At 38.4% G+C, this 25,601-nt stretch overlaps 2 protein-coding genes across 5 annotated transcripts in view; both read right to left on the reverse strand.

Moving 5' to 3' along the window:
• The window catches only part of C20H5orf15 (chromosome 20 C5orf15 homolog), a 28,959-nt gene extending 15,505 nt beyond the window's left edge, over positions 1–13,454 (reverse strand). The window contains exon 1 of the mRNA XM_077138434.1: positions 13,263–13,454. Within this exon, the coding sequence (XP_076994549.1) occupies positions 13,263–13,401 (139 nt within the window). The 5' untranslated portion in view covers positions 13,402–13,454. The remainder of the gene's footprint in view (positions 1–13,262) is intronic.
• A 4,417-nt stretch (positions 13,455–17,871) lies between these two features.
• Positions 17,872–25,601, reverse strand: part of VDAC1 (voltage dependent anion channel 1) — a 48,825-nt gene continuing 41,095 nt past the window's right edge. For all 4 annotated transcript variants that reach the window (XM_077138437.1, XM_077138438.1, XM_077138435.1 and 1 more), the window contains exons 7-9: positions 22,132–22,282; positions 19,734–19,791; positions 17,872–18,820 (exon numbers count right to left, since the gene is read on the reverse strand). In XM_077138437.1, coding sequence (XP_076994552.1) covers positions 18,729–18,820; positions 19,734–19,791; positions 22,132–22,282 — 301 coding nt within the window. In that variant the 3' untranslated portion in view covers positions 17,872–18,728. The remainder of the gene's footprint in view (positions 18,821–19,733; positions 19,792–22,131; positions 22,283–25,601) is intronic.

Below are 25,601 nucleotides of genomic sequence, written 5' to 3' on the forward strand. Positions count from 1 at the left end.
AAAAAAAAAGAAATAGAGAATCTGAATACTACTATAAATGAGCTAGACTTAACAAACATTTATAGGACATTACATCCCACAACAGCAGGATACACCTTTTTCTCAAGTGCTCTTGGATCATTCTCAAAGATAGACCATATGCTGGGTCACAAAGCAAGTCTTAACAAATTTAAAAAGATTGAAATCATACACAACACTTTCTCGGATCATAAAGGAATGAAGTTGGAAATCAATAATAGGCAGAGTGCCAGAAAATCCACAAATACGTGGAGGCTCAACAACACACTCTTAAACAACGAGTGGGTCAAAGAAGAAATTGCAAGAGAAATTAGTAAATACCTCGAGGCAAATGAAAATGAAAACACAACATATCAAAACTTATGGGACGCAGCAAAGGCAGTGCTAAGAGGGAAATATATTGTCCTAAATGCCTATATCAGAAAAGAAGAAAAGGCAAAAATGCAGGAATTAACTGTCCACTTGGAAGAACTGGAGAATGAACAGCAAACTAATCCCAAAGCAAGCAAAAGGAAAGAAATAACAAAGATCAGAGCAGAAATAAATTAAATTGAAAACATGAAAACAATAGAGAAAATCAATAAGACCAGAAGTTGGTTCTATGAGAAAATCAATAAAATCGATGGGCCCTTGTCAAGATTGACAAAAAGAAGAAGAGAGAGGATGCAAATAAATAAGATCAGAAACAGAAGAGGAGACATAACTACTGACCTCACAGAAATAAAGGAGGTAATAACAGGATACTATGAACAACTTTATGCTAATAAATACAACAATTTAGATGAAATGGACTATAGCAGCGTTATTTACAATTGCAAAGAGATGGAAACAGCCAAAATGTCCATCAACAGACGAGTGGCTAAACAAACTGTGGTATATACATACGATGGAATATTATGCAGCTTTAAGACAGGATAAACTTATGAAGCATGTAATAACATGGATGGACCTAGAGAACATTATGCTGAATGAGTCTAGCCAAAAACTAAAGGACAAATTCTGTATGGTCCCACTGATGTGAACCGACATTCGAGAATAAACTTGGAATATGTCATTGGTAACAGAGTCCAGCAGGAGTTAGAAACAGGGTAAGATAATGGGTGATTGGAGCTGAAGGGATACAGACTGTGCAACAGGACTAGATACAAAAACTCAAAAATGGACAGCACAATAATACCTAATTGTAAAGTAATCATGTTAAAACACTGAATGAAGCTGCATCTGAGCTATAGGTGTTTTTTTTTGTCTGTCTGTTTGTTTGTCTTTTTTTTTGTACTATTATTTTTATTTTTTTCTCTATATTAACATTCTATATCTTTTTCTGTTGTTTGCTAGTTCTTTTCCTAAATTGATGCAAATGTACTAAGAAATGACGATCATGCATCTATGTGATGATGTTAAGAATTACTGATTGCATATGTAGAATGGAATGATTTCTAAATGTTGTGTTAATTTTTTTTAATTAATTAAAAAATAAAATAACATGGTGGGCTGTCAGTCTGCTCTTAACGTAAAGTTTTTTAAGTTTTTCTTAATGATCCAACTACTCTGTCTAGAAAACAAAGATTTTACATCAGAATAATATCCCTGTTAATGTTTATTTTGGCCTTATTTCAGAAGACAAGTCTCCTCAATGTTAAGGTGGAAACTGTTACAAATAATTTCTTCTTTTTCCTTGTAAAAGTGAGGTGCTAAAATAGTTCAACCTATTGCATAGGAGGTTTTTGGCAGGTATTACAGTGGTTAAGAGATTTCCCAGGGGTGTGGACCTTCCTGGCAATGTGGGACCGAAATCCTAGAATGAGCTGAGACTCAGCATCAGGGGATTGAGAAAACCTTCTCGACCAAAAGGGGGAAAAGAGAAACAAGACAAAATAAAGTGTCAATGGCTGAGATTCCAGAGCTGAAAGGTTATCCTGGAGGTTATTCTTACACATTATATAGATATCACCTTTTTTTTTTTTTTTTAAGGTTTTGCAAATATTTATTTCCATATTAAATGACAGATTTAGCTGTAAAACAAAAAATAAAATACATATGATCACAAAAACAACTCTATGGAATGGTCTTAAAAAAGTTTTTTTATTACATCCAATATCTGGATTAGGTAAAGTAAAGAAACGAGTTTTCTTTAAAAATAAGGATATCTGTACCTTTAGCAATGTGACTATGTGATTGTGAAAATCTTGTCTGATGCTCCTTTTATCTATGGTATGGACAGATGACTAAAAAACATGGATAAAAAATAAACAAATAATAGGGGGAACAGAGGTTAAAATACATTGAGTAGACTGAAAGACTGGTGGTCAATGAGAGTGAGGGGTAAGAGGTATGGCATGTATGAGCTTTTTCTTTTTTCTTTCTTTTGCTGGAGAGATGCAAATGTTATAAAAAAAGATCATATGGTGATGAACACGCAACTATGTGATGATGTTGTGAGCCACTGATTGTAACCATGTCAAGAATGTTTGTGTGTTTGTTGTTTACAATAAAAATATTAAAAAAAAAAAAAAAGATATCTGGAAACTAGCTGGTAGTTGGCATTTAGTACTTAAGTACAATTAACAACCACAGTAACAAAATTCCAGATGGGGTATCTAGACAGGCTCCTATTAATTACCATCTTAGCGAAACAAGATTAGAAAACTTCATTAAATGTCAAAAAAGTAAAGGTAAAATGTTACCAATAGAGAAGAAAAATAATGGTAACAAATATAATTACTTTTATGCATTTTTCCATACATAGATATGGAAAAAGTTTCATAAAAAAAAGATCAGTGGTAACCTTCAACCCAAATATAAATATATGATTTAAATGTTCTTTACAATGAGGTTACTCTACTTATCCAAAATACAGATAAGGAAGGAAGAAAAATGCATGAGGCTAAGAATGGTTCAGAAGTATTAGATATCACCTTTTTAATTAAGGTATTTTGGAGAGGCTGGAGGGAACTGCCTGAAAATCTGGAGCTGTGTTCCAGTAGCCATGTTTCTTGAAGATGATTGTATAATGACATAGCTTTCACAATGTGACTGTGTGATTGTGAGGGCCTTGTGTCTGATGCTCCTTTTATCTACCTTACTAATAGACAAGTAAAACATATTGATTAAAAATAAATAAATAACAGGGGAACAAATGTAAAAATAAATTTAGACTGAAATGCTGGTGATTGGGGGAGGGATATAGTATACACAAATTTTTTTCTTTCTTCTTTTTATTTCTTTTTCTGGATTGATGTAAATGTTCTGAGAGGTGATCATGGTGATGAATATACAAATATGTGATGTTATTGTTTATATAACAAGAATGTAATGATCATATGATAAGAATGTTCATGTTTGTATGTTATGTTTAAAAAAAACTTAAAATTAAAAAAAAAAAAAGAGAGAAGAGATTTCCTAGATCAAGGGTGATGGCAGAGTTATACAGAGAAGGTAAGGTTTAACAAATGAGTATGACTGCTGAATCATATTGATATTTCTTTCAGTCTCCAGTATTTTAAAGCAGCTAGAAATAAACACCGAAAATCATGGAATTGTAATCCACACCAAACTCTGAAATCTGCTCTACAACTAGTTATTGTGATGTGCTTTGAAATTAATTGTTTTTTTAATATGTTATTTTTCACACAAAAAAAGAAAAAAAAGTCGATTGTGATGATAAATGCACAGCTACATGATGATACTGTGAACCACTGATTGCATAGTTTGGATGATTTCATGGTATGCGAATGTACAATAAATGTCAATAAAAAATAAACAATTAAAAGATCAAAGGAGAAGGTGAAGTTATAAAAGAGAAGATAGGATTTAACAAATGAGTATGACTCCTGAATCATTATATATATGATATTTCTTTTAGTCTCCATATCTTGGAGCAGCCAGAAGGAAAAACCTAAAATTGTGGAAATGTAACCCATACCAAACTCTGAAATCTGTTCTATAACTAACTGTTGTGGTGGGCTTTAAAATATATTGGTTTTTTTTTTTTTTGTATATATGTTATTTTTCACAATAAAACAAAAATTTTTTAAGTGACTGCAAAAATAAGATTTCCTATACTGTTGCTGGTTAAATTTGTATAGGCAAAACTGTTATTCATATATTTAGAAATTGTATAAAATTTCTAAAAATTTTACTGTGTTCTCACTATTCATGTTATATCCTGATACTAATCTGAATGATGTTAAACAATGGTATGGTGTCGGCAGTTATGGTTTTAGCCATTTTTTAAAAGATACAGATCACAGAAACAACCAAATTGCCAGTTGCACTGCTTTGCTCTAAAACATCTCTGCAAGTTTATATGGTCAGCTATAAAGGAGCGCTTCATCTGCAACAAGGAAGGACTTTGGAGGAGAGGTCAGACAAATAAATAAATTGCATTTTATCTGTTGATTAGCAGCTTTGGTGAACTTGTAGAAGTGAAGCAGAATGGCACTCTGCTATGGTTTGTTAATATAAAACACTTCGTTTCTGAAAGTGGCTTCATTTAAAAATGCTTATAGAAATTAGAACTCAGATTGTAAACTTTAACTGTTATCTTTAAATTATGAAATGCTTTGCTCTTTGTATAACCTAGTCATTCCCTGGAACTGTGTAACACCTGAGACTCATACACTACTCCAGCTCTGAAAGTCAGCATAACTCCATACAGCAACTGCTAAAAAAAAAACACTGAAAAAGATTGAATTCCGATTAAAGATGTGATGAAACTGATCTGGTTAAAACTAAGATAAATCAATACACAAGTTTTAAAAAATAATAATGCTGTCTGTATTTTAAAGCTCTGACTCTTGTGTGACACAAAAGGAAAAATGTTTATTTCGTCCAAAATTTAAATTTTCTGTAGCACACTATCTAATCAAGTATGTCTAGCCAGTTAATTTAAACAACCTAATTCTGCTTTATTTAATATAGAACCTAGAATAAAGAATAAAATCTTAATATTATGTACAGGTTAATGTTATATCATGATGCATTTCAGAGTAATTTATTTAGTAGAAGATGAAAAAGTATTTGCAATGTCGCTTAAGGGACTTGGAAACAGAACTAGTAAATTTTCCCACCTGGGGAATTCCTGACATTTTCTTAAGCAAGAGAGGCTCCTAATTTAATAAGCCACAGTCTCAATCTTGAGGCTTGCCCTTATGAAACTTATTTGTGTAATAGCAAACTGAGCCTACTCATAATTCGTGCCTAAGAGTCATCTCCAGAAAATCTCTGCTGTTACTGAAATGCAGTCTCTCTAAGCCAAACTCTGGCCTTCTGCCCTACATGGGCCATAATTTCCAGAGGTGTTAGCCTGGCCCTAGTATCATGGAACATAACTGGCCCTGACACTGTGAGGCAAAAGTCCCAAGGATGAGCCTGGCCCTGGCATTGTGGATTAGTTGACCAAAAGGGAGAAAAGAAGTGCTAAAAGATTTCAAATTAAGTCAAGAGGTCATTCTTGAGGTCACTCTTATCCAACTTTCAGCCAGATTTTGCAAACTGCCACAATATGGCAAACCCCAACCTACAGTATTCCTGGAAACCCTGAAAGATATCCTGGACTCTAAAATTTTACTTATTACGTTTGTTTTTCAGAGACATAAAACCTCCAGATTGTTCCAATGCCAGAGAAGCTCTGAAACCCAAAAATACTGGACTCCAAGAGAAACAACTGGTTTCATCATTTTATTCCTCTGTCCCTTAATAACAATGTCCCTTTTCAGCCGTGACACAGTTAGAAGAGTCCTCACCCAGAGAACTCTTCTCAAGATTGAGAGATGATTATCAAATGAAAGGGAGGAACTGTAGCTGAGAAATTAGGATTTAAGGGATGGTTTTATTATCTAATCATTACAGATATTCCTTTTTGCTTTCTGGTATATTACGGTAGACAGAGGCGAATATCTGAAACCCTAAACTATAATTCAGCTGCCCAGATATCAGAAATGGTTATAAAAGCACTTAACTTGTGACTTTATGATTGTAAGAGCTGTCATTCCCTTTATCTGGTCATTTTCTTAGAGTAATTTCTAGGGCAAAGGCCCTAATATTAATGAAGAGTTTGAAGTCAGCCATTAACCAGTTTTAGCCTCTCACATTTGGAAATCCTATCAGCTAGACTCTGCTATTGAAAGATAACTTGTCTCCCTTCCTTTTAGGCTTATACCTTTAGTATTGAAATGATAGCTCTGCCTCCCTTCCTATCTGATTATGTTCTCCTACTGAAATGATAATGATAACTAACACTGTCTCCTTTTCTGCTTAGAACTTGCTATTTGAAATTGTAATGACCTCATCTCCCCTTGCTAAAATCCTTGAAACCCCTAAACTCCAAGAGACAGATTTGGGGCCAACAGGCCATCTGCTTGCCTACTATGCACCTAAGTAATAAAGTCCTCCTCTCTTTGAAAAAACAAAAAACAAAAATACTACTATGAATCAAACAGATTACTAAGAAAATGCTCAAGTAATCTACAGAAAGGAAGGAAAAGGAAAACAGAAAAATGAAAAACAAAGAAACAGAAAACAAAAAAATAGAATGGCAGACTTAAGCCCTAACATATTTAATAATTATATTAAATGTCTTTATGTATCAATTTTAAAATAGAGATTGGAAGACACAAATATATGCTGCCTACAAGAAACTCATGTCAAATATAAGAATATAGGCAGGTTGAAAATAAAGGATGGAAAAACATATCATGCAAACATCAGTCAAAGGAAAACAGAAATGAAGTCACTATATTAACATTAGATAAAGTAGACTTCAGAGCAAATAAAATACGAGAAGAGAAGGACTTTATATAAAAAAGGTCAATCCATAAAGAAGACATAGCAATTCTAAATGTGTATGAAACAAATAACACAACAGCAAAATCTGCAATGCAAAAATTGGCATAACTGATAGGAGAAATAGATAAATCCACTACTCTAATTGGAAACTGTCAATACCCTTCTCTCAACAATTGATAGAACCAGATTACCAAGTCTACTGAAAAACTCAAACCATCAACCAACAAGATCTAATCAACATCTACAGCACACTCCACCCAACAACACCAAAATACATATTCTTTTCCAGTGCTTGTGGAACATACACCAACACAGACTATATCCTGGGCCATAAAACAAATATCAATACATACAGAGAACACCATACAGGGAATGTTGGAATGCTAAGAATATTTGTATCTACCAATTCTGTACTCTGTGCTAATCAGTATCTACAAACTCTTCAGAAATTTAACTTAAAATTCACCTTCTCAGAAATCTTGCTTGATTAACATCATACTATTCAAATAAATATAATGCTTTGTTTGTATTAAATAAGTTCCTTTTGTTAAAAAGAAAAAGAAAAAAATGTTTGTGTTTGTATGTTTTGGTTTGTCAATTTAAAAAAATAAAGAAAACTTGAAGAAAAAAATATATATATATACACACAGAATGTTCTATTACCACAAAGGAATCAAACTAGAAATTGGTAACAGAAAGATAACAGGTAAATCTCTAAAGGCTTGGAAACTGAATAACACACTTTTACAGAATCCATGCACCAAAGAGGAGGGCTCAAGGGAAATTTTTTACAAGAACTACATCAAACCAAATGGAAAAGAAAATAAATGTCAAAATCTGTGAGACACAAACAAAGCAATGATGAGAGGGAGATTTATAGCACTAAATACATATATTTTAAAAGTCTCAAATCAATCACTTAAGTCCCACCTGAAGAATCCAGAAAAAGAAGGGGAAAAATGAACCCAAAGCAAGCAGCATTGTAACTGAGAAACCAGGATTTAAGGGATGATTTTGATTACTGAATCATTACATAGAAATTCCTTTTTGCTTTCTTGTATATTGGAGTAGACAGAGGGAAATTTCTGAAATCTCTAAATTGTAATCCAGCTTTGATCTCTGTTAATGATTGTACAGTGCTTACCTTCTGCCCCTGTTATTGTAAAAACCTTGTGCTAACCTTCATTTGTACCCAGTAAAAATCCAATTTTTCAACTCTAGAATCTTGTAATCACTAACGACAGCCTCTAATGGTTATTAATGATGGGTTCTGGGTCAGCACAGAACTAACCCACCCCAAATCTACAGTTATCTTGATGTCCAAGACTGAATCCAACCAAATCGGACCTGCCTGATGGGTGCAGTACCTTGGACATTAACCTACAAGTCACCTTATACCTCTCCGCCATTTTCTCACACACATTCCGTGACTAAGCATGTAATCAATCTGTGCATGCTCAGTAATTAGATCACCTCTAATTACATCTGGGGACACCGTGCTCACTATCCTAAACCCTGCCCATTTTTTTCTCTAATAAAACTATCAGAATTACTAGAGTTCAGAGAGAGAGATTTTGGGCCACGAGGCCATATGCTCTGCTACTACAAGCCTAGTAATAAAATCTTTCTCTCTTTGAAATCCCAGTGTCTCAGGAATTGGTTATTGAGTGTGTCAGGCAAAAGAATCCACGGTCTTTGTCCGGTAATAGAAGGAAAGAAATAATTTAAAAAGAGCATAAATCACTGAAATAGAAATAGAAAAACAGAGAAAATTAATAAAACAAAAAGCTGATTCTTTGTAAAGATCAATAAAATCAACAAACCTCTAGCAAGACTGACAAAGAAGAAGAGAGAAGATACAAATTACCACTATCAGAAATGAAATGGGATATCACTACAGATTCTGCAGGCTGCAAAGAGATTAAGGGAATACTACAAACAAATCTAAACACATAAATTTGACAAATTAGATGAAATGGACCAATCCCTTGAAAACCAAACTACCACAACTCACCCAATATGAAAGGTATCATTTAAACGTTATATCTATTTAAGAAATTGAATTCACATTTTTTAAACCCATTCCTCACCTCCAGAAAAAAAATTGCTGGTCCAGAAGATTTCACTTTAAAATTCTACCAAAGACTGAATACAGAAAACCAGAGAACAGAGAAGGAGGAACGATTCACAATTCATTTTACAAAACTGGTATCATCCTGATACCAAATGCAAACAAACTATAACAAAAAACCACAGACCACTATATCTCCCATGAATATAGATGAAAAAATCCTTAGCAAAATATAAAACAGAAAAATGATTTGATAAAAACAGATATATATGACCAAAACATAAAAATTTTAAAATATGTTTACAATATTAGCAAATAGAGATTAACACCAAAAAATAATTTTATACCATAATCAACTGGGGTTTGTTCCAAAGATGCAAGGCTGGTTTACATACTCAAATAATCAATGTAATCTACCATATTAATAAGCTAAATGAACTTCAATTTAAGTCTCACACTTTGTAAAAAAAAAAAAAAAAAAGACTAAAATTGGAGCACATTTAAATGTAAAATTATAAAACTTACAGAAAAAACGTAAGAGAAAATTTTGGGGATCTAGGGCTAGGCAAAGCGTTCTTAGACTTGACACCAGAATCAGAATACATAAACGGAAAATCTGATAAGTTGGGTTTCAACAAAAATAAGAACTTTTGTTCTGCAAAAGACCCTCCCTCATAAGAGGATGAAAAAACAAGCTACAGATTAGGAAAAAATATTTGCAAATCCGACATCCAACAAAGAACTGGAATCTAGAATATATAAAGAACTCTTGAAACGCCACAGTGAAAAAGCAAACAATCTACCAAAAATACGAACAAAAGATATGAAGAGAGATTTCATTATAGATATATACAGATGGCAAATAAGCACATGAAAGAAAAGATATTCAACATCACTGGCTCTTAGGGAAATGCAAATTAAAACTACAATGAAGTATCACCACATACCTCCCAGAATGGCTAAAGTATAAAAGAGAGATACCAAATATGCGGCTACATAAAGGACTGGAGCCATGAGGCATGCAACAAGTTGAATGAACCTGCAGGACATACGTGATGCAAAATAAACCAGAAACAAAAGAGCAAATATTGTATGGTCTTTTAGAAAATACTTATAAGAAAATCGGGGCCTAGATTGTGAGCTCTTGTAGCATTCACATTTAGTCCGGAGCTAGATTTTGAGAGGCTGTGCAATCTGTGTATAATCTGGTAGTGCCCTGGAACTTTGGGTACCTGTGTGACACCTAAGACTCAAAGTAGGAGTTGTAAGGACTCAAAGTCAGCATTGCTACATACAACAACTATTAAAGAAACTGAAAAGAGATCAGACTTCAATTAGAGACAAGAACAAAGCTGATGGGGTCAAGAGAAGGGTAACTCAGAATGCAGGGGTAAGGAGGACATTGTCTGTTATTTTAGAACTTCACCTACCCAGTGAGAACAAAGGAAGAGAGATTTATTTTGTCAAAACTTAAGTTTTCTGTAGCACATAATCTAACTCAACCTGTCTGGATAAATCATTCAAACAACCCAAACACATGGAGCCCAGAATGGGAATGAGGGCCTGTAATTCTATATAGCTTAAGGTAATGCAAGAAAACATTTCAGAGTATGATGAGCAGATCATTTTAAAGTATTGGCAAAGTCCCTTGAGGGATGGGAGAAAAAATATGGAACTACTAAGCTTTACCACCGGGGAAACACCTGATACTGTCTCAAACATTAGGAACTCCCAAGCCCTTGATTTTGAGGCTTGTTTTCAAGAAGCTTATTTATATAGCAGAGAAGCTAAGAAGACCCATAGTTAGCCAAATATGTTCTTGACCCAACTTCCACTCAAATCCTATACTGCATCCCAAGTTGCATTTCTGCACCTACTATCTGCCCTGCTGGAAAAGCCCTTCCTGTGCTTCTTCTCTCTCACCCAAGCAAACCCCACTCATTTTCTAAGGATATCTCCAAAGTCATGCTGTTCATTCCTGTAACTCCAACACTAGCACCAAGGAGGAACAGAATTAAAACGTGTCATTCAAAGAGTGAAAATTCGGAAATAATACACAAATATAATGTAAGCAAACACAGAATTCATCTGAAACATTTACTGCAAATTGACCACCTCTCCCCTCCAAATCAGAGTAGATCCAGAAGAATATTCAGAACAAAGTGATAACTCTAACTTTATGGATTTAATTGTTGGGCTTCAACAAATACGTGTATTACTTTTAAGACTTTTTTTTTTTTCTTTACATGAGCAGGCACCAGGAAGCCAACCTGGGTCTCTGGTATGGCAGGCCAGAACTCTGTCACTGAGTCACCATTGCCCGCCCATTACTTTAGACTTTTAAATCTTCTATTTTCACCTTTTCCTAGTGATAGTCCCTCTCTAGTTAAAACTGACTTTAAAAATAAAACTTTCTAAATTTACTTATCCTCTTCCATTGGTCCATATAAAAAAATGTTTGAAATAAACCATACTGGCATTTCTCAACCTTGAGAATTCAGAGGACCCAAGAATTCATTTACAGGCTGGTTTCAGAAATACTGCCTTAAAAATTAAATACATTGCACATTACATTTAGGTGATCATTTGAAAGCAATTCAATGACAAATGCAAAGAAGCAAGCACTGAAATGACATGACAAGGCTTGGTCATAAGATGGTCATATAGTGATCCAAAACAATGTTTATATTAACTTTTCATTTAGACTTTATTAAAACAAAGACACAAAACTTAAAAATTCTTACAGACTGCCAAGAATACAACCAAACATTGAAATTTTAAGAAACCTGATATAGAATAAGTTTAAATAAATCTAATGTAGTAACTTTCTTATTTTCACACTTATGTGAGATTTGGAGCTCAGCACTGGACTTTCATTTTGTTATTACAAGAGTGATTTCAAATCACTCTATTTACAATACGGCAAACTTAAAAAAAAGCACTTATATTACCTCAAGTTTTACAAATGCTATACTGTCCTGAAACAGAGCTACTCCACCATTTACTTTTTCATCTCAGTTATTTTCTGTAGGGAACAGTTATGCATTAAATAGTGTATACAAAAATAATAATAAACCATATCTCTTAATCATTCCAGCAAGAAAAAAAATCTTTTAAACACTGAAATGTCACTTTTTTCTTGGATGATTAGATAATAAAACAATTATGCTACTTAAGTACTTTAAGAACAGGAATACTTGCATCTACCAGGAAAATCCTCATTACATTTTACTACTGACAAAAGGACCTTGGGAAAATGGACTTCTCCCAGACTTGCAAACACTTCTGGGAGTATGACCCAGTTGTCCTCCCCTCAGAGCTGCTGGAGAAGCCTAAGTATGTGCCCCCAGCCCCGTAGTAGAGGAATATATGCTGGACAGCCCTTGCTAGCCAGATAGGGAACACAGTTCACTTTACGCTGTTTTTCATCTAGAGACCCAAAGAAGATTTATGAAGCTCAGAACTGTGTCTTGGCCTGACAGAAAAACCAGACCACTAAAAAAGATACTGCTTAATCATCTCAAGTTCTTATTTAATGGTTTTGTCCCCACTACGTCTCAGGCCCTTTAATATGCTGATTCATAAAGGCACATTTGCAAGAAAAGAAATCCTTCATCAAACCCTAGGGACCCCTAAAAATGAGGCAAAGTTGTCCTGGTTAAGCCAGGACAGAGGAGACCATGTTTACAAAGAATTTCCCTTGTCCCCAAACTCCTCTCCTCCTCCAAGTCCTTCAGGAGTCCATTGCCCCAGTATTCTGGCTCTTTGCCAAGCACTTAGAACCTCCCAGATTTCAGATATGCACCAAGAGATAGCTCTTTTTTCTTCACTTTCGCTCTCTGAAATACTCCATAAGCCCACCTCGGTCCTGATCACAGACATTTTCCCTTCTGGAAAACCACCGCCCTCCCCTGGACCCTCCAGACTCGAGTCCCCAACCTCGGAAGTCTCTCTAGACACCACCTTCCACGACCTGGCCATCTTCTCAGCCCTGAACTCCTTGGACCCCTTTTATAGACCCTCCCATCTTTCCCCCTCCTAGGAACTTTGGAGATCCCACCACCACTGCCCCCGCTGTGGTAACCCTTTATTCAGGCTCCTGTGGACACCAACGCCACTCCCCCTTCCCTGCCCATCTACACACTGTGCTCCATGTTCCCGGCATCTCTCAACCCCACTTCTGAGACCCCTAAAGACCCCACCTCTTTAGAGCCCTTCAGACAGCCTGCTTTCCCTCCTCCGGCCTGTAGAGACTCGGCCCCACTTAGACATCGCACTGTGCTCAGGACACGCGGAAGCGCCCTTTTCCCGGCCCTGCCAGTCTCCCGGCCTGCGTCCGGGCCCTCTCCGCCTCCCGGCGCCCGCCCTGCCGCCGCTCCCTCTTTACCACTAGACAGCGCAGCAGACGCCAGCAGGAGCGCCAGCACCAGCGGCTGCGCCAGCCCCGCAGGGACCCGGATACCCTGCCCCGGCAGCAGCTTCGCTGCCGCGACCCCTCTCATCCTCCCCAGGGTGGAAGCGGCCATAACGGATTCGGCCAGGAGCCTGCGCCGTTGCTAGGCTTACGTCATGTCGTCAGGCGCTTCGTAATACGTCACAGCCCTAGGCAGCTACGACTCAGCGTGATGACGTCGCACCCTGGCGAGGGGCTCAGGAAAGGGATCGGGGAGGAAGAGAAGTGGGACTTGGAGCAAACTTCGGATGGCCGTTTCGGGAACCACAGAGTGGGACATTGTACAGCCAGTAAGAGTGCTTTTAAACATTTTTAAAAGGAAGAGCCAACTGGGTAGGTGGAGTGATCTCTCGCTCCCCAAAACTGAAGAAAACACAAATGTTAACTGGCCATAATCCGAATGGTGGAATTACAGATGTATTTTTTTATCCTTCCCCACGATCGTTTATTATTTCAAAAAAAAATTTAGCTTCATATGTCAAGATACAGCAGTGAATAAAACCAAGCCCTTCCTCCCACCCTCGTCTATTTTCTTGAGGAGGACACTATAGTATAAAATATACAGTGTATAATACGGTAAGATATTATGAAGGAAAGGAGGCTGAGAGGTAGAGGTGAGGAGTTGCTATTGTAAATGGCTTCGAAGTTTCCCACAATCAACCTCTATCACTTTTTAAATTTTATTTAAAACAAAACCTCCAGTATATGAAAATGCAAATTTAGAAACTTCTAGGAAATTTACTTAGAGCCCTGGCACCATGATTTGGTCTGTAATGTATGTTCTGTGAATGTTTCCTTAGTAAATGTCTATAGGCTTCAATTCATAAATGTTCCATTTCATCCATTTGCAGGAAAATCAGTGGGCATAAAACAAGGCATTTATTGTGTCCACAGCGTCACCACTCCGGTCTCCCTGATTCCCAGATTGCTGTGAGCCTCAAGATAGACACAGCTGAACTACCTCTCTGGAGGAGAGAAGGGCCTGTGTTCTACTCCTGGCACTGGTTTTTCCTCATTTATCTGCCTCTGGTGACAGCTCAGACACACACAAACTCTGTGTTAAGAAAACTAAGAGGTCATTCATCTCCTCACTTCCCGAAACCCACCACAAGCCCCTCTAGACTGAATGGTGCCCTTATTGCAAACTTCCAGGTTAGCCAGGATACAAAGTCCGCCTATGAAGTCGAAGTCTCTCTGGAGCTTTCCTTCCCCTGAATACAGAAACACCACCACACTCAGTTAACTAATACGCCTCTCAACCCTAGCTTGTTTGTTGGAGGTTGCTTCGGACTTAAATGAACTTTTCTGTATTAAACAGTTACAATCCTCTCTTCTCGGATTCTATGTCCACTATGCCCATTTGTTCTGCACAGATGGTCTCAATTATTTTAGCTGGTGAGATATCATGAACGCAGGGCACTGAGGACTTCAGTACAATGAAATCCCAACATGCTGCACACACAGGCAGACACTTGATAAGTAATTGGGGAATACTTTTTCGTATTCAGAGGTCCTGAATACATTTCAGAATACCTTTAATGCTGTACCTGGCACCTATCTGGATGTAACCACCATTATTTGCCAAAATCTCTGGACAAATCTGATGGAGTTCAAACGGTTCACTTAGTAATAGCTGCAGGTACTTATAAACCTGATGAAGACCATATGACAAATACCAAAACTGGCAGGTTTTAGGTGATCAGCTACAGAAAATGCTAAAAGCAAATCTGACACCTGTTTTGAATTATCACTTTTGAACATCAAAAAAAAAAGGCATTCTGCTAAAAACCATTTATCACTGAATGGTAAAAATGTTCATATTTGTTGAGCTGGCTGATGAGTATGTAGAGTTCGTTATACTAATCGACTTTGTGTCTAAGATTTCCACAACTTGTTAAAAATATAAATATATGGCAGAATTCTAAAATGAGCCCCAGTTATCCATGTCCTTGTGTAATCCTCGACCCTAGAGTATGAATGTGAACATGATGTGAAGTATTACTCCTCTAATTCTAAAACATGACTACTGACTTTAAGAAAAGGGAGATTACCTTCAATGGGGCTGATCAAATCAGGGGAGCACTTAAAAGGGACTTTTTCTGAGGGTGGCAGAAGTGAGAGGAAAGCCTGCCCCATTCAAAATGACAGAGCCAGACACTTCAGGGCTTCTCCAACCCCCCAGAAGCTTTGAACAACCAGCAAAAACTAGCAGAAGCCACTTTCTCAAAGCTCCAGAAAGTTAGAGGACTATAGCAACTGGGTAAGCTCTGAATCAAGAAAAAGAGGTAGGATTGTGTGGCACCCTGGCTGAACCCTCCCCCGAGCCTCACCGGCTCAGAGAGGAGCCAGTCCAAGTTCCCAGTACATATCCTTGGTCCTAGTTCCTGAGGGAGCAGAGTAACCCTCATGAAAATACTGGGAGCATCCACGGCTGGCCCAGTCTGTCTGGTGATGGCCTGAGGGACTCAGAGTCCCACAACTTGCCCTGCGTGTAGAATGCAGCTGGCGGTCCTACCGAATGCTATGGGGGGCTGTCAAGTCATGCTGCCTGAAGCAAAGGATTTCTGCCTGTAGGGTACAGTGCAGTGCCCCGGACAGTAGGAAACTGTTTCCTAAGGAAGAGGAGACATTCAAAACTGTGTAAATGAGGGAATTCCTAGGGCCACACTTGCAGGCCCAAGACAAAAGGCATGTGCAGAAAGCAAGGAGACTCTATGCTTTGGCCTGGAGCTATTCTCTAAACTACTCTATGGATAAGCCCTGAAAGAGTGTTTTCCTTTTTCCTTTTTATTTTGATAGCACCTGGCAATCAAGGAAAGCTCTGTAATAATACTACCTGGATATGAGTTTAAGGAACAGACACTTCCAAATCTAAGTTCCAGTATAATAACACATTAAAATACAGAAATGTCCAGGATACAACAAAAGGTCACAAAAAAATACAAAGAAACAGGAATTAATTGCCTGGAATTAATTGCCCGGGTGAAGGACAAGTTAAAGCATCTGGTATGTCTGGGACATACCAGACACAAACTTTTTTAAAAATGGTCCTAAATATGCTCATAGGGATAAAGGAAAACCTGGACAAAGAACTAAAGGAAATCAGGAGAACAACAGATGAATACAAAGAGAATATCAATAGACAAATGGAAATTACAAAAAGGGACCAAACAGGGTTGAAGGCCCATAATGAATGAAAAATTTCCTAGAGGGGTTCAACAGCAGATTGCAATTGGCACAAGAAAGATACAAAGAACTTGAAAATAAGATAATTGAAATCATTCAATCTGTGTAGAAAAAAGAATGAAGAAAAGAGCCTGAGGAACCTGTAGGATTAATATCAAGCATATCAGCATAAACACTGCAGGGGTCCCAGAAGAGAGGGGAGGCTGTGCCAGTTCGAAACCATTACGAACCTTAGAAAAGCCCTGTTTTAATCCTGATCCAATCTTTTGGGGTAAGACCTGTTGTTTAAGGTGGGAAATTGTGGATTATTTCCATGGACATATGACTCCACCCATTCAAGGTGGGTTTTGATTTGTTTACTAGAGTTCTTTAAAGGGGGAAACATCTGGGAGAAACAGCAGATGTAGACTCTTGGAGAGCAGAAGCCACAGAGCCCACAGAGCCCACAGAAGACCCAAACATTTGGAGATGCAGGGCCCAGCAGAAGTTGCAATGTGCCTTCCCCTGAGATGCTAGGCAAGCCAGAACCTGGAGAGAGCCAAGGGAAGCCAAGAGATGAAAGTCAGCCCCAGAGAAGCAAAGTGAGAACCCCCACAGGAACAGAGGCTACAAGCAATGGAGCCCAGGAGCAAGGGACCAGCAGATGCCAGCCGTGTGATTTCCCAGCTGAGAGTTCCAGACCCATAGGTCTTCCTTGAATTAGGGTTAGCTTTTCCTTGCTGCCTTAGTTTGGACATTTTTTATAGACTTAGAACTATAAACTTGAAACTTATTAAATTCCACTTTTTAAAAGCCATTCCAGTTCTGGTATATTGCATTCCAGCAGCTTTCAATCTAGAACCCGAACAATAAAAAGAAAAAAATGTGGGCTCTTTCTGGATATTTGAAACCTAAAACCAACATGAAGGAGTTTTTCTTTTCCTGCCTTTGGAGATGGAGGTGACCACAAGCAAAAAAATAAAAAACGCAGGTAGCCTCTAGGAGGTGCAACTACCCCCAGCGGACTGCAAGCAAGGAAATGGAGACTTCAACCCTACAACCAAAAGGACTGAATTGAACCTGGAAGAGGATGCTGAGCTCCAGATACGAATGCAGCCCAAGTGACACCCTGATTTCAACACTGAGAAGACCTAAGCAGAGAACCCAGTCATGCCATGCCTGGACTTCTAACCCTCCAGAATTGTGATACAAATGAATACTGTTTAAGCCATTCATTGTGTCAATTTGGTGCAGCAATAGAAAACTAGTAATATATGATACACACACATTCAGAGCAAGTAATCAAAGAACACATCAAAACAAATGCCATGCTTCCTTTGTTTATATATTTGTTAATAAAGACAACAGAAGGATGAGGTTTCAATATTTTATTCAAGTTTTATTTTAAGTGATGTTAATTACAGCATTTGAAAGGGATGATCTAATTCCACACAAAATGGAAGACTCTAAAATATATCCATTAAACTGCTAAAAAATAGAGTGGTGAGAATACAACAAAGGTCCAATTTAGATTCCAAATGTTGTCACCATATGATTACAGTCACAGAGACTCTTCCCAGCTTTGTAGCTGGAGCTCCTGGAAGCTATTTAGTAGTGGTTCAAGAGCACAAAACCACAACATGATAGAGAATTAATTCCTGAATTATTGGCTTTATCACATCCACCCTCTCCACCCCAAAATGGCACAAAAAAAAAAAAAAACAGCTACCATGCCCTGCAGACTACTTTTGGTGTAAAAGAGGTGATGGACTGGAGTGGAAACAGGTCATGAAGATCTGTCTAAAAAAGTCCTTGGAGACGAGTTTGTACACCCCACTGAGCAATGAGCCTCTTCACAACTGGGCTTAGGAAACCTAGCTTCAATTCTCAGGAAATCACAAGTTCATTCATTTATTCAACAGGAATTTACAAAGTGCCTACACATTATAGCTTCCACTTGCAGCCATTTCTAGATAAAAAGAAACCTGACATCTCTAGAGGGACTGCTAAGTTCCCCCCAAAGTCTACAGCTTAAAGGACCTTTTTTGGAATCGGGTTTCTTCTGTACCTCTGAGAGGGTAACACTTTAAAGCTGAACCATCTTTCACCCTGGAGGTCTAGCATGGTACGTAGCAATACTTGCATCCCAGACATACAACATTAAAAGGTACACTAAATTCTGAAGGTAGCTATGCTGCAAAACAGTTTAAAATTAAATGATTGTACAGTGTTCGTTTACGCCTGAAATTCCAGCCCTAGACCAAGCTTGTGGCCGCCGGCGTTGACGTTCCTGCCGTCCAGCAGAGCCGACAGGGTCAGTTTGATACCTGCAAGGGAAAAAATAGGGAGGGGGAAGGGGAAAGAAAAGAGAAGAAAGTTTACACCTGGAGGGAAGCTGAAGCACACTGGTAAAACCACACCAAAAGAACCTTTTCCAGGCATGAGCAGCAGGGACCCTGCCACCTGGCACCTCAATCCTTGTCATTCAACACTGCCTGACCAATAGGTATCTTAGAGTGAGCTTCTAACACAACTATAATTATGATTCCATCAACCAGAGAGGCAGCCCAAACTCGCTTCAAGGAATCCCATTTCCATTTTTCCTCCATCTTCCTCCTGCTATAATTACCCTCTCTACCACTGATAACACACACAACAAGCTTCTTGGCAACAGCCCCTTGAAACAAAACTCCAACCTTGAATCAGACCCTGAGATCTTACACTCATGTTAACACTCACACACAGACACACAATTCACTGATATTTTTCCTGGAGTAATTGATTCTGACAGCCTGACCAAAATAACCCCCAAAGTGGTACCATCACCTGGAGCCCTAAAACACCATGGATCGCCCCAGCAGACAACGTACAAGAAACCTCTAAACTGGTTTTCCTATTTCTTTGCCTTTTTACAACGAGAATGATTTATGGGCTAGCTGAGAACCTGTTGGAAATACTCTGTTCACAGTGGGAAAAAAAATGGAAGAAAATAAAAAAACCAAAAATGCAATATATGTTAGCTTTGACCTTTTTTTTTTCTTCCTACTTACTACTTCTCATATTTCCCAAATGTTTTATAATGACCCTGCAAGCCCTATATACACATCCAATTATAAAACTTCATATGGATGAATTTACAATGTACCACACAGCGTTTTATAACAATAACATAAAATAGCAATCTGGCACCAAATTTTTTTTAAGACAAAGAACTGATTTCACACAAAAAAGAACACATACCTGGCTTCAGGGTCTGAGTGTATCCTAAACCTATCAGGCTGGAGTTGTTTACTTTAGCCTAGTAAGGGAAAAGACAAAAAGAGTTAAAATACTTAAAAAATGTTAAGTATTTCAGGTTTCTTGTCTCCAAATTGAACAAGAGCTCTGTAAGCAGCCAACCTTGATTCTCAGAATCAAATTATCATTTTGTACCTCCTTGCTTATGGAATTCATTAAATTCAATATGAATTATATCAAATTTGAGCACTGGGTCTCAGAAGGGAAACTCAAAGAGTCATTCCATTTATAAATGTTCATGTTTTTAAATCAACAAAATTTTCAACTAAGAGGAAGTCATTATTTACATTTGATTCCTGGAGGCATGAATGCCCAACCCCTTTTAAACTGAGCAGGTCCATATTTATAAGTTATAAGGCAGGGGGACACTTTCATTTAGGGAAATAACGTTCAAGAAAGCTTCCTTGTATGAACATTTCCTTCAAGATCTACTTGCTGGGATGAAAGAAAACATAGTAAATGTCAGCGTGGATACCGAAGTTTTTTAGGTAGAGCATGGTTACTGTTTCCTCTTCATGAATAAGAGAAACAAAAATCAAACTGACATGAAGGGTCAGCACTGACCAACCTGAATTTAAAACACATACAGTCAATCCTCTTATTCACAGCATTCAGGGTTTGCAAACTTGTTACTTCTTAAAATTTATTTCTAACCCCAAAACCCACATTCATGGCGCTTTCACGGTCATTGATGGACATGCCGAGAGTCGCAAAAAATTTAAGTTGTCCGTTGTGCGCCTTCCCAGATGAGGTGGAACAAGGTGATGTTCTGCCTTTTTGTTTCAGCTCTTGTACTGAAAACAAGTATCCTTATGACAATATATTTAGTGCCACATTTTTGCCATTTATGCTGTTTGGGCTGATGATTCCACTGCTTCAAATGGGCCCCAAGCATAATGCAGAAGTGTCATCTGGCATTCTTTAGCACAGGGAAGGTCTTACAGAGAAAATACATGTGGTTAGAAAAGCTTTGTTCAGGCATAAGTGATAGTGCTTTTGACCCTGAGTTCAATTTAGTCAATCAACTATATATATATATATATATAGTTTTAGATAATGAAAATTTCTTGGCCAGAGGCTCACAGGAGCCTAGCACCAAATTTTCCCTGGAAAAAATGTTTCAATATTCAATAATTCGATGTTCATGGTGACTTAATTGACCATAACCACCACATATAATGAGAATCTACTATATTAGAACAAAAGGGTGACCCAGCCAGATAATCACTTAATGTTGATTAAGTTCAATGAAGCAGTTGAGCCAACTGTTCCTCTGCCTGGGTCAAGGAAAATCTGGCTTCTCCCTGCCCCTTTCTGGTGAAATTAGGAGGGGCCAGGTTGAGAACCAGCTCAGGCCATGAGAATACCAAGTCCTGGGAGAAGCTGGGGCTATCAAAGTGCACGTTTTCCTGCTCAAATGGTGTTTTCTGACCTGACATCCCTCCCACCCGCTCCCATTCCCACAATAAGAAAGAGAAAAGGGCTAAGGGAAGTTTCCCAGCAGCTAGCAGCCCTTTTTACTCATGACATCCAAAAAAAGAGGCTCCCTTTCCCTTGTTTTAAGTGCATAACATTAAGGGAACCAAAGTCAGTTCCCAGCTCAGGAGAGGTGAAATGGGCTGTCTGTAAATTATACAAACCAGCCATGAAATCATTCTGCAATATAAGATTTCCTCATTCCACCCTAAAAGAGGTGCAAACTGCCGTGTCCTGTGACAAAAGACTTGAGCGCAACAGAATTTATTGCAAAACTGAGCAGCAGCCCAAAGTCTCATGAGCAGTGCTACAGAATCTACAAGGCAAGATGCCAACCGCAAACGCCACGGCCCAACTGCCTAATATGCAATAAAGGAGCTGGGCCAGTGAATGAAAAAGAAGAGGGAAAACAAACATTTAAAACCTGAGGTTTGAGGGTACACCCTTTTACAATTTGCAGAATTGTAGTTACTGTTTAAAGGAGAAGATTCAATAGCAAGTCAGTCTGGATCAAATCCAGGATCAAATCCAGGCTCTAGCACTTACTGGCTGTGTGCCCTTGGACAAGTTACTCAACCTCTCTAGGCTCCCATTTTCTCATCTGTAAAAACAGGAATGATTTAAGGGGAAAAAAATAGCACACCTACTTCAAATGTGTTGCTATGAGGATTAAATACAATAGCCCACATATAATGCTCTGCACAGTGCCTGGCATACATAGTCAAGGTAGTTTTCACTCATTCTGAGCTCTTTTCACAGGGAGAAAATCTCTACACCAAAGCCCAGAACTCTAAGAATCTTGAAGGATTCCAAGCTAAGGATCACGCAGGGCCCATAGGAGCTGCAGGATTCCACAGGTACCCACCGAGAAGCATGCATCAGGGTCGATCTGATACTTGGCTGCTATTCCAAAACGAGTGTTACTGTTCCCTGCCGTCCAGGCTAGATTGACAGCAGTCTCCAACTTCTTGTTCACCTTCTGGTAAATGGAGCCACCAAACTCTGTCCCGTCATTCCTGCAACAAGCACAGCACAGATGCAATGCACCCAGGAGGTGGGTCAGGGAAATGGACTGAAAAATTACTGGTATTAAGAAGGCCAGAAATGCACCAAATTTCACAGAAGAGGAACCAAATTACAGAAAGCCTGAGGAGAATGGAACAGACACCAAAGCTGGGATGGTTCAGTGGAAGAGGAAACCTATTTCAACCATCGCTGGCAGCCCTATCAACTATTCAAGCCTCATAGAACTTGACCTTTGCTTCCAAAATAGCCTTAAAAACAAGCAATACGTAGGACACGAGAATTATGAGTGATTTTTTTTTCTGCTGGGAATGTTATCACTTTTTTATAAATGACTTTATTAAATTATTTTATAAATGATTTTATCATATTAAATTATTTTATAAATGATTTTATCATTTATAAAAGTAGTCGTGGGAAGGAAGCAAAAGGAAAAAGCACACAGAGAGAAAGGCTGGGCTGGGGTCCGCGAAGGCAGGTCACAGCTCTCAGCACCACCAGCTGCAGCGCCTTGGAAAAGGGCAACTGCAAAAAACTTCACCTACAATTCAGTCCACCTGTGTGTGCTGTTCGTCCATCCTCCAACACACGGTCCCAGGAGGATGTGCAAATGAAGTTTCTTATTACATTACTCTTTCAGAAGTGGAATGAGACCCCAGCTGTCCCAACTCCTTTCTTTCTCCCAAATACACCACATTGACTCAGGCCACTGGAAGGACCCCCTCCCCCTCCAGGTATCCAAATCCTCCTCTTCTCTTTTGGGGCCATGGTCAAACTTGTGCAATTTGGAGGTCTGCCCCACACACCTGAGCCTGCAAAACACAACCTATACAGGCTTGTGTGGTCCCTACCGTACCCAAAAATGTATAAAAAGAGATCAGAGATAAAATCTATACTTTTTTCTCCTCTCCCAGCCTGGGGTCTACATAGATGAAGCGCTGTCTGTCATTACTTGTTCTGCAATTGTTATTTATATACCTGCACATATCGGTGCAGGATTGGAAGCAATCCTCCATGGAGGGAACCACTGAAAACAGAATTGATTAAAGTGGCTGCCACAAGGGAGCTGGGATGAAGGTGTTGAGACATGGAACGATTGTTTTTCTTTCTTCTTTTTTTTTTTTTTTGTATGCTGTATGGTGAGGTCACATTTCCTTGTTTTTCCATGTGAGTATCCCGTTATTACAGCACCATTTGTTGAATTTTGTGTTTGTTTAGTTGATTGGTTGGTTTTTGTTTGTTTGTCTGTGTTTTGGGAAAGTGCATGGGCTAGGAATCAAGCCCAGGTCTCCCGCACGGCAGGCCAGAATCCCATCACTGAACTACCTGTGCATCCCTGGAACCACTGCTTTTCATAAGCTCTTTCATAAATTTTGATTTTATCAAAGGTGTGGACTCCTTTGATAAATATTTAAGAATAAAAATTTTAATGCTGCAATTAAAAAAGAAGAAGAATCAAATAACCATCTTCCCTGCAAAAGCTGGCCTTCAAGCTTGCCTAGAATAACATAAAATATCAACGTCGCTCTGAAATATGTTCTGCAACTAATTGTGGTGCTGTGCTTTGAAAAACATTGCTTTTTTATACATATATTGTTTTTCACAAACAAGAAGAAAAATGTCAATCATGGTAATAAAAAAATATTCATTCCTTCTAGCCTCCTATATTCTGGAGCAGCTAGAAGGAAAAATCTGAGAGGATTGTATGGTAGCCCATGACAAACTCTGGCATCTGTCCTGTAACTACTTGTTGAAGAGTGCTTTGAAAACTATTGCTTTGTATATATGTTATACTATACAATTAAAAAGCTAAAAAAAATAACAATGTCAAAGTTCTGCCTCATGATTTTGGACATTTCCAATGGAATGGTATTGGAAACAGTAAAACAGAGCCCATGTGTTTTGGAATCCAGCAAAGGACTTAAAACTCAGCTAAGAATAAATTGTTACTCTTTCATTGCAACCTCTGCTCTTCACCAATATGTACTTTCCTGAAGCAGATGCTCATCAAACACATTCTAAATTCTTAAGTTTTCCCCTGAAATTCTGCCAGACATTTTGTGTCCAGAAAGCAGAGGCAGAGCTCAGGCACTGCCTGATTCACAGATGGTACCAGAGAGAAAGCAGGGAATCTGTCTTCTTCAGCAAGCCCAAGCCGGAACAAAGGCAGCTGGTCAAAAATAAAAGATTCTCAGATGTTGAGTGACTTCAGAATGACAGCACTCAAATGGGTAAGTTTTCTTGGACTTAAATGTGTTTAAAAAGAAAGGTCAATTACATGGTATGTGAATATATAATGTATATCAATAAAAATTTTTAAAACTAAAAAAAAGAAAAGAAAGGTCAGAGGGTGGGCCACGGTGGCTCAGCAGGCAGAGCTCTCACCTGCCATGCCAGAGACCTGGGTTCAATTCCAGGTGTCTGCCCATGCCAAAAAAAAGAAAAGAAAAGAAAGGTCAGTGCATGGTTAGTTCAGTGGTATAATTCTCTCCTGCCATGCAGGAGACTCAGGTTCAGTTCCCAGCCCAGGCACCCCACAAAAAAAAAAAAAGAAATGTCAGATTTTGCAACATATTCTGAAGTCGGGAATACTGCCTTCCTGTACAGAGCTCTCAAAACTATAGACGGGGGAATGTGTTGTTCAAATATGAAGCACAAGAGCGAACGCTGCATGTCTGGGCCTCTCTGCAAGAACGAGGACAAACCCAGATTAGCCGCAGCAGCTGCCCCCACACTGCTTCTGAAGATAAACCAGGTTCACTTTACTCACTGGGTATGTGGGGGGAACCGCCAGAAGTCACTGCTTCCAGAGCTGATGCCAATTTCCAACTCCAAACCCGAGGAAGAACTTCCCCTTCAGTCAAACTTCCAAACTAAAGAAGCACTTCTATGCTTGTTATGTTTCCCCTATGGCTATTTTTGAATGTTATATATTTTTTTAATTAACATATAGCAAAACTGACCTTTTTGGTCCATGTTTCTCATGACTTTTTAACCCATTATGGATTCATGGACCCACTCCCACAATCAGGGTACAGAACAGTCCCATCACCCCAAAACCTCCCCCACGCTATCCCTTTGTAGTCACACCTTTCCACTCCGCAGGAGCTAACCCATCTCTACAGATTTTCCTGTGACTGTTTAGTTTCAAAAGACTCAAAATTGTAAACTAATTAGAAAAATCCCTCAAAAAAAATTTCAATGGAAATGCTTTAATGTAGAGACGAATACCATTTGTCTTAAATTCTAAAAGTCTTTCCTTTAGTGACCTCTAGTGGAAAGAAATAAACTTGGTCAAGTTACAGCCCATTT

Source organism: Tamandua tetradactyla, chromosome 20, assembly GCF_023851605.1.
Source record: "Tamandua tetradactyla isolate mTamTet1 chromosome 20, mTamTet1.pri, whole genome shotgun sequence".
In the NCBI taxonomy this organism is placed as follows: domain Eukaryota; kingdom Metazoa; phylum Chordata; class Mammalia; order Pilosa; family Myrmecophagidae; genus Tamandua; species Tamandua tetradactyla.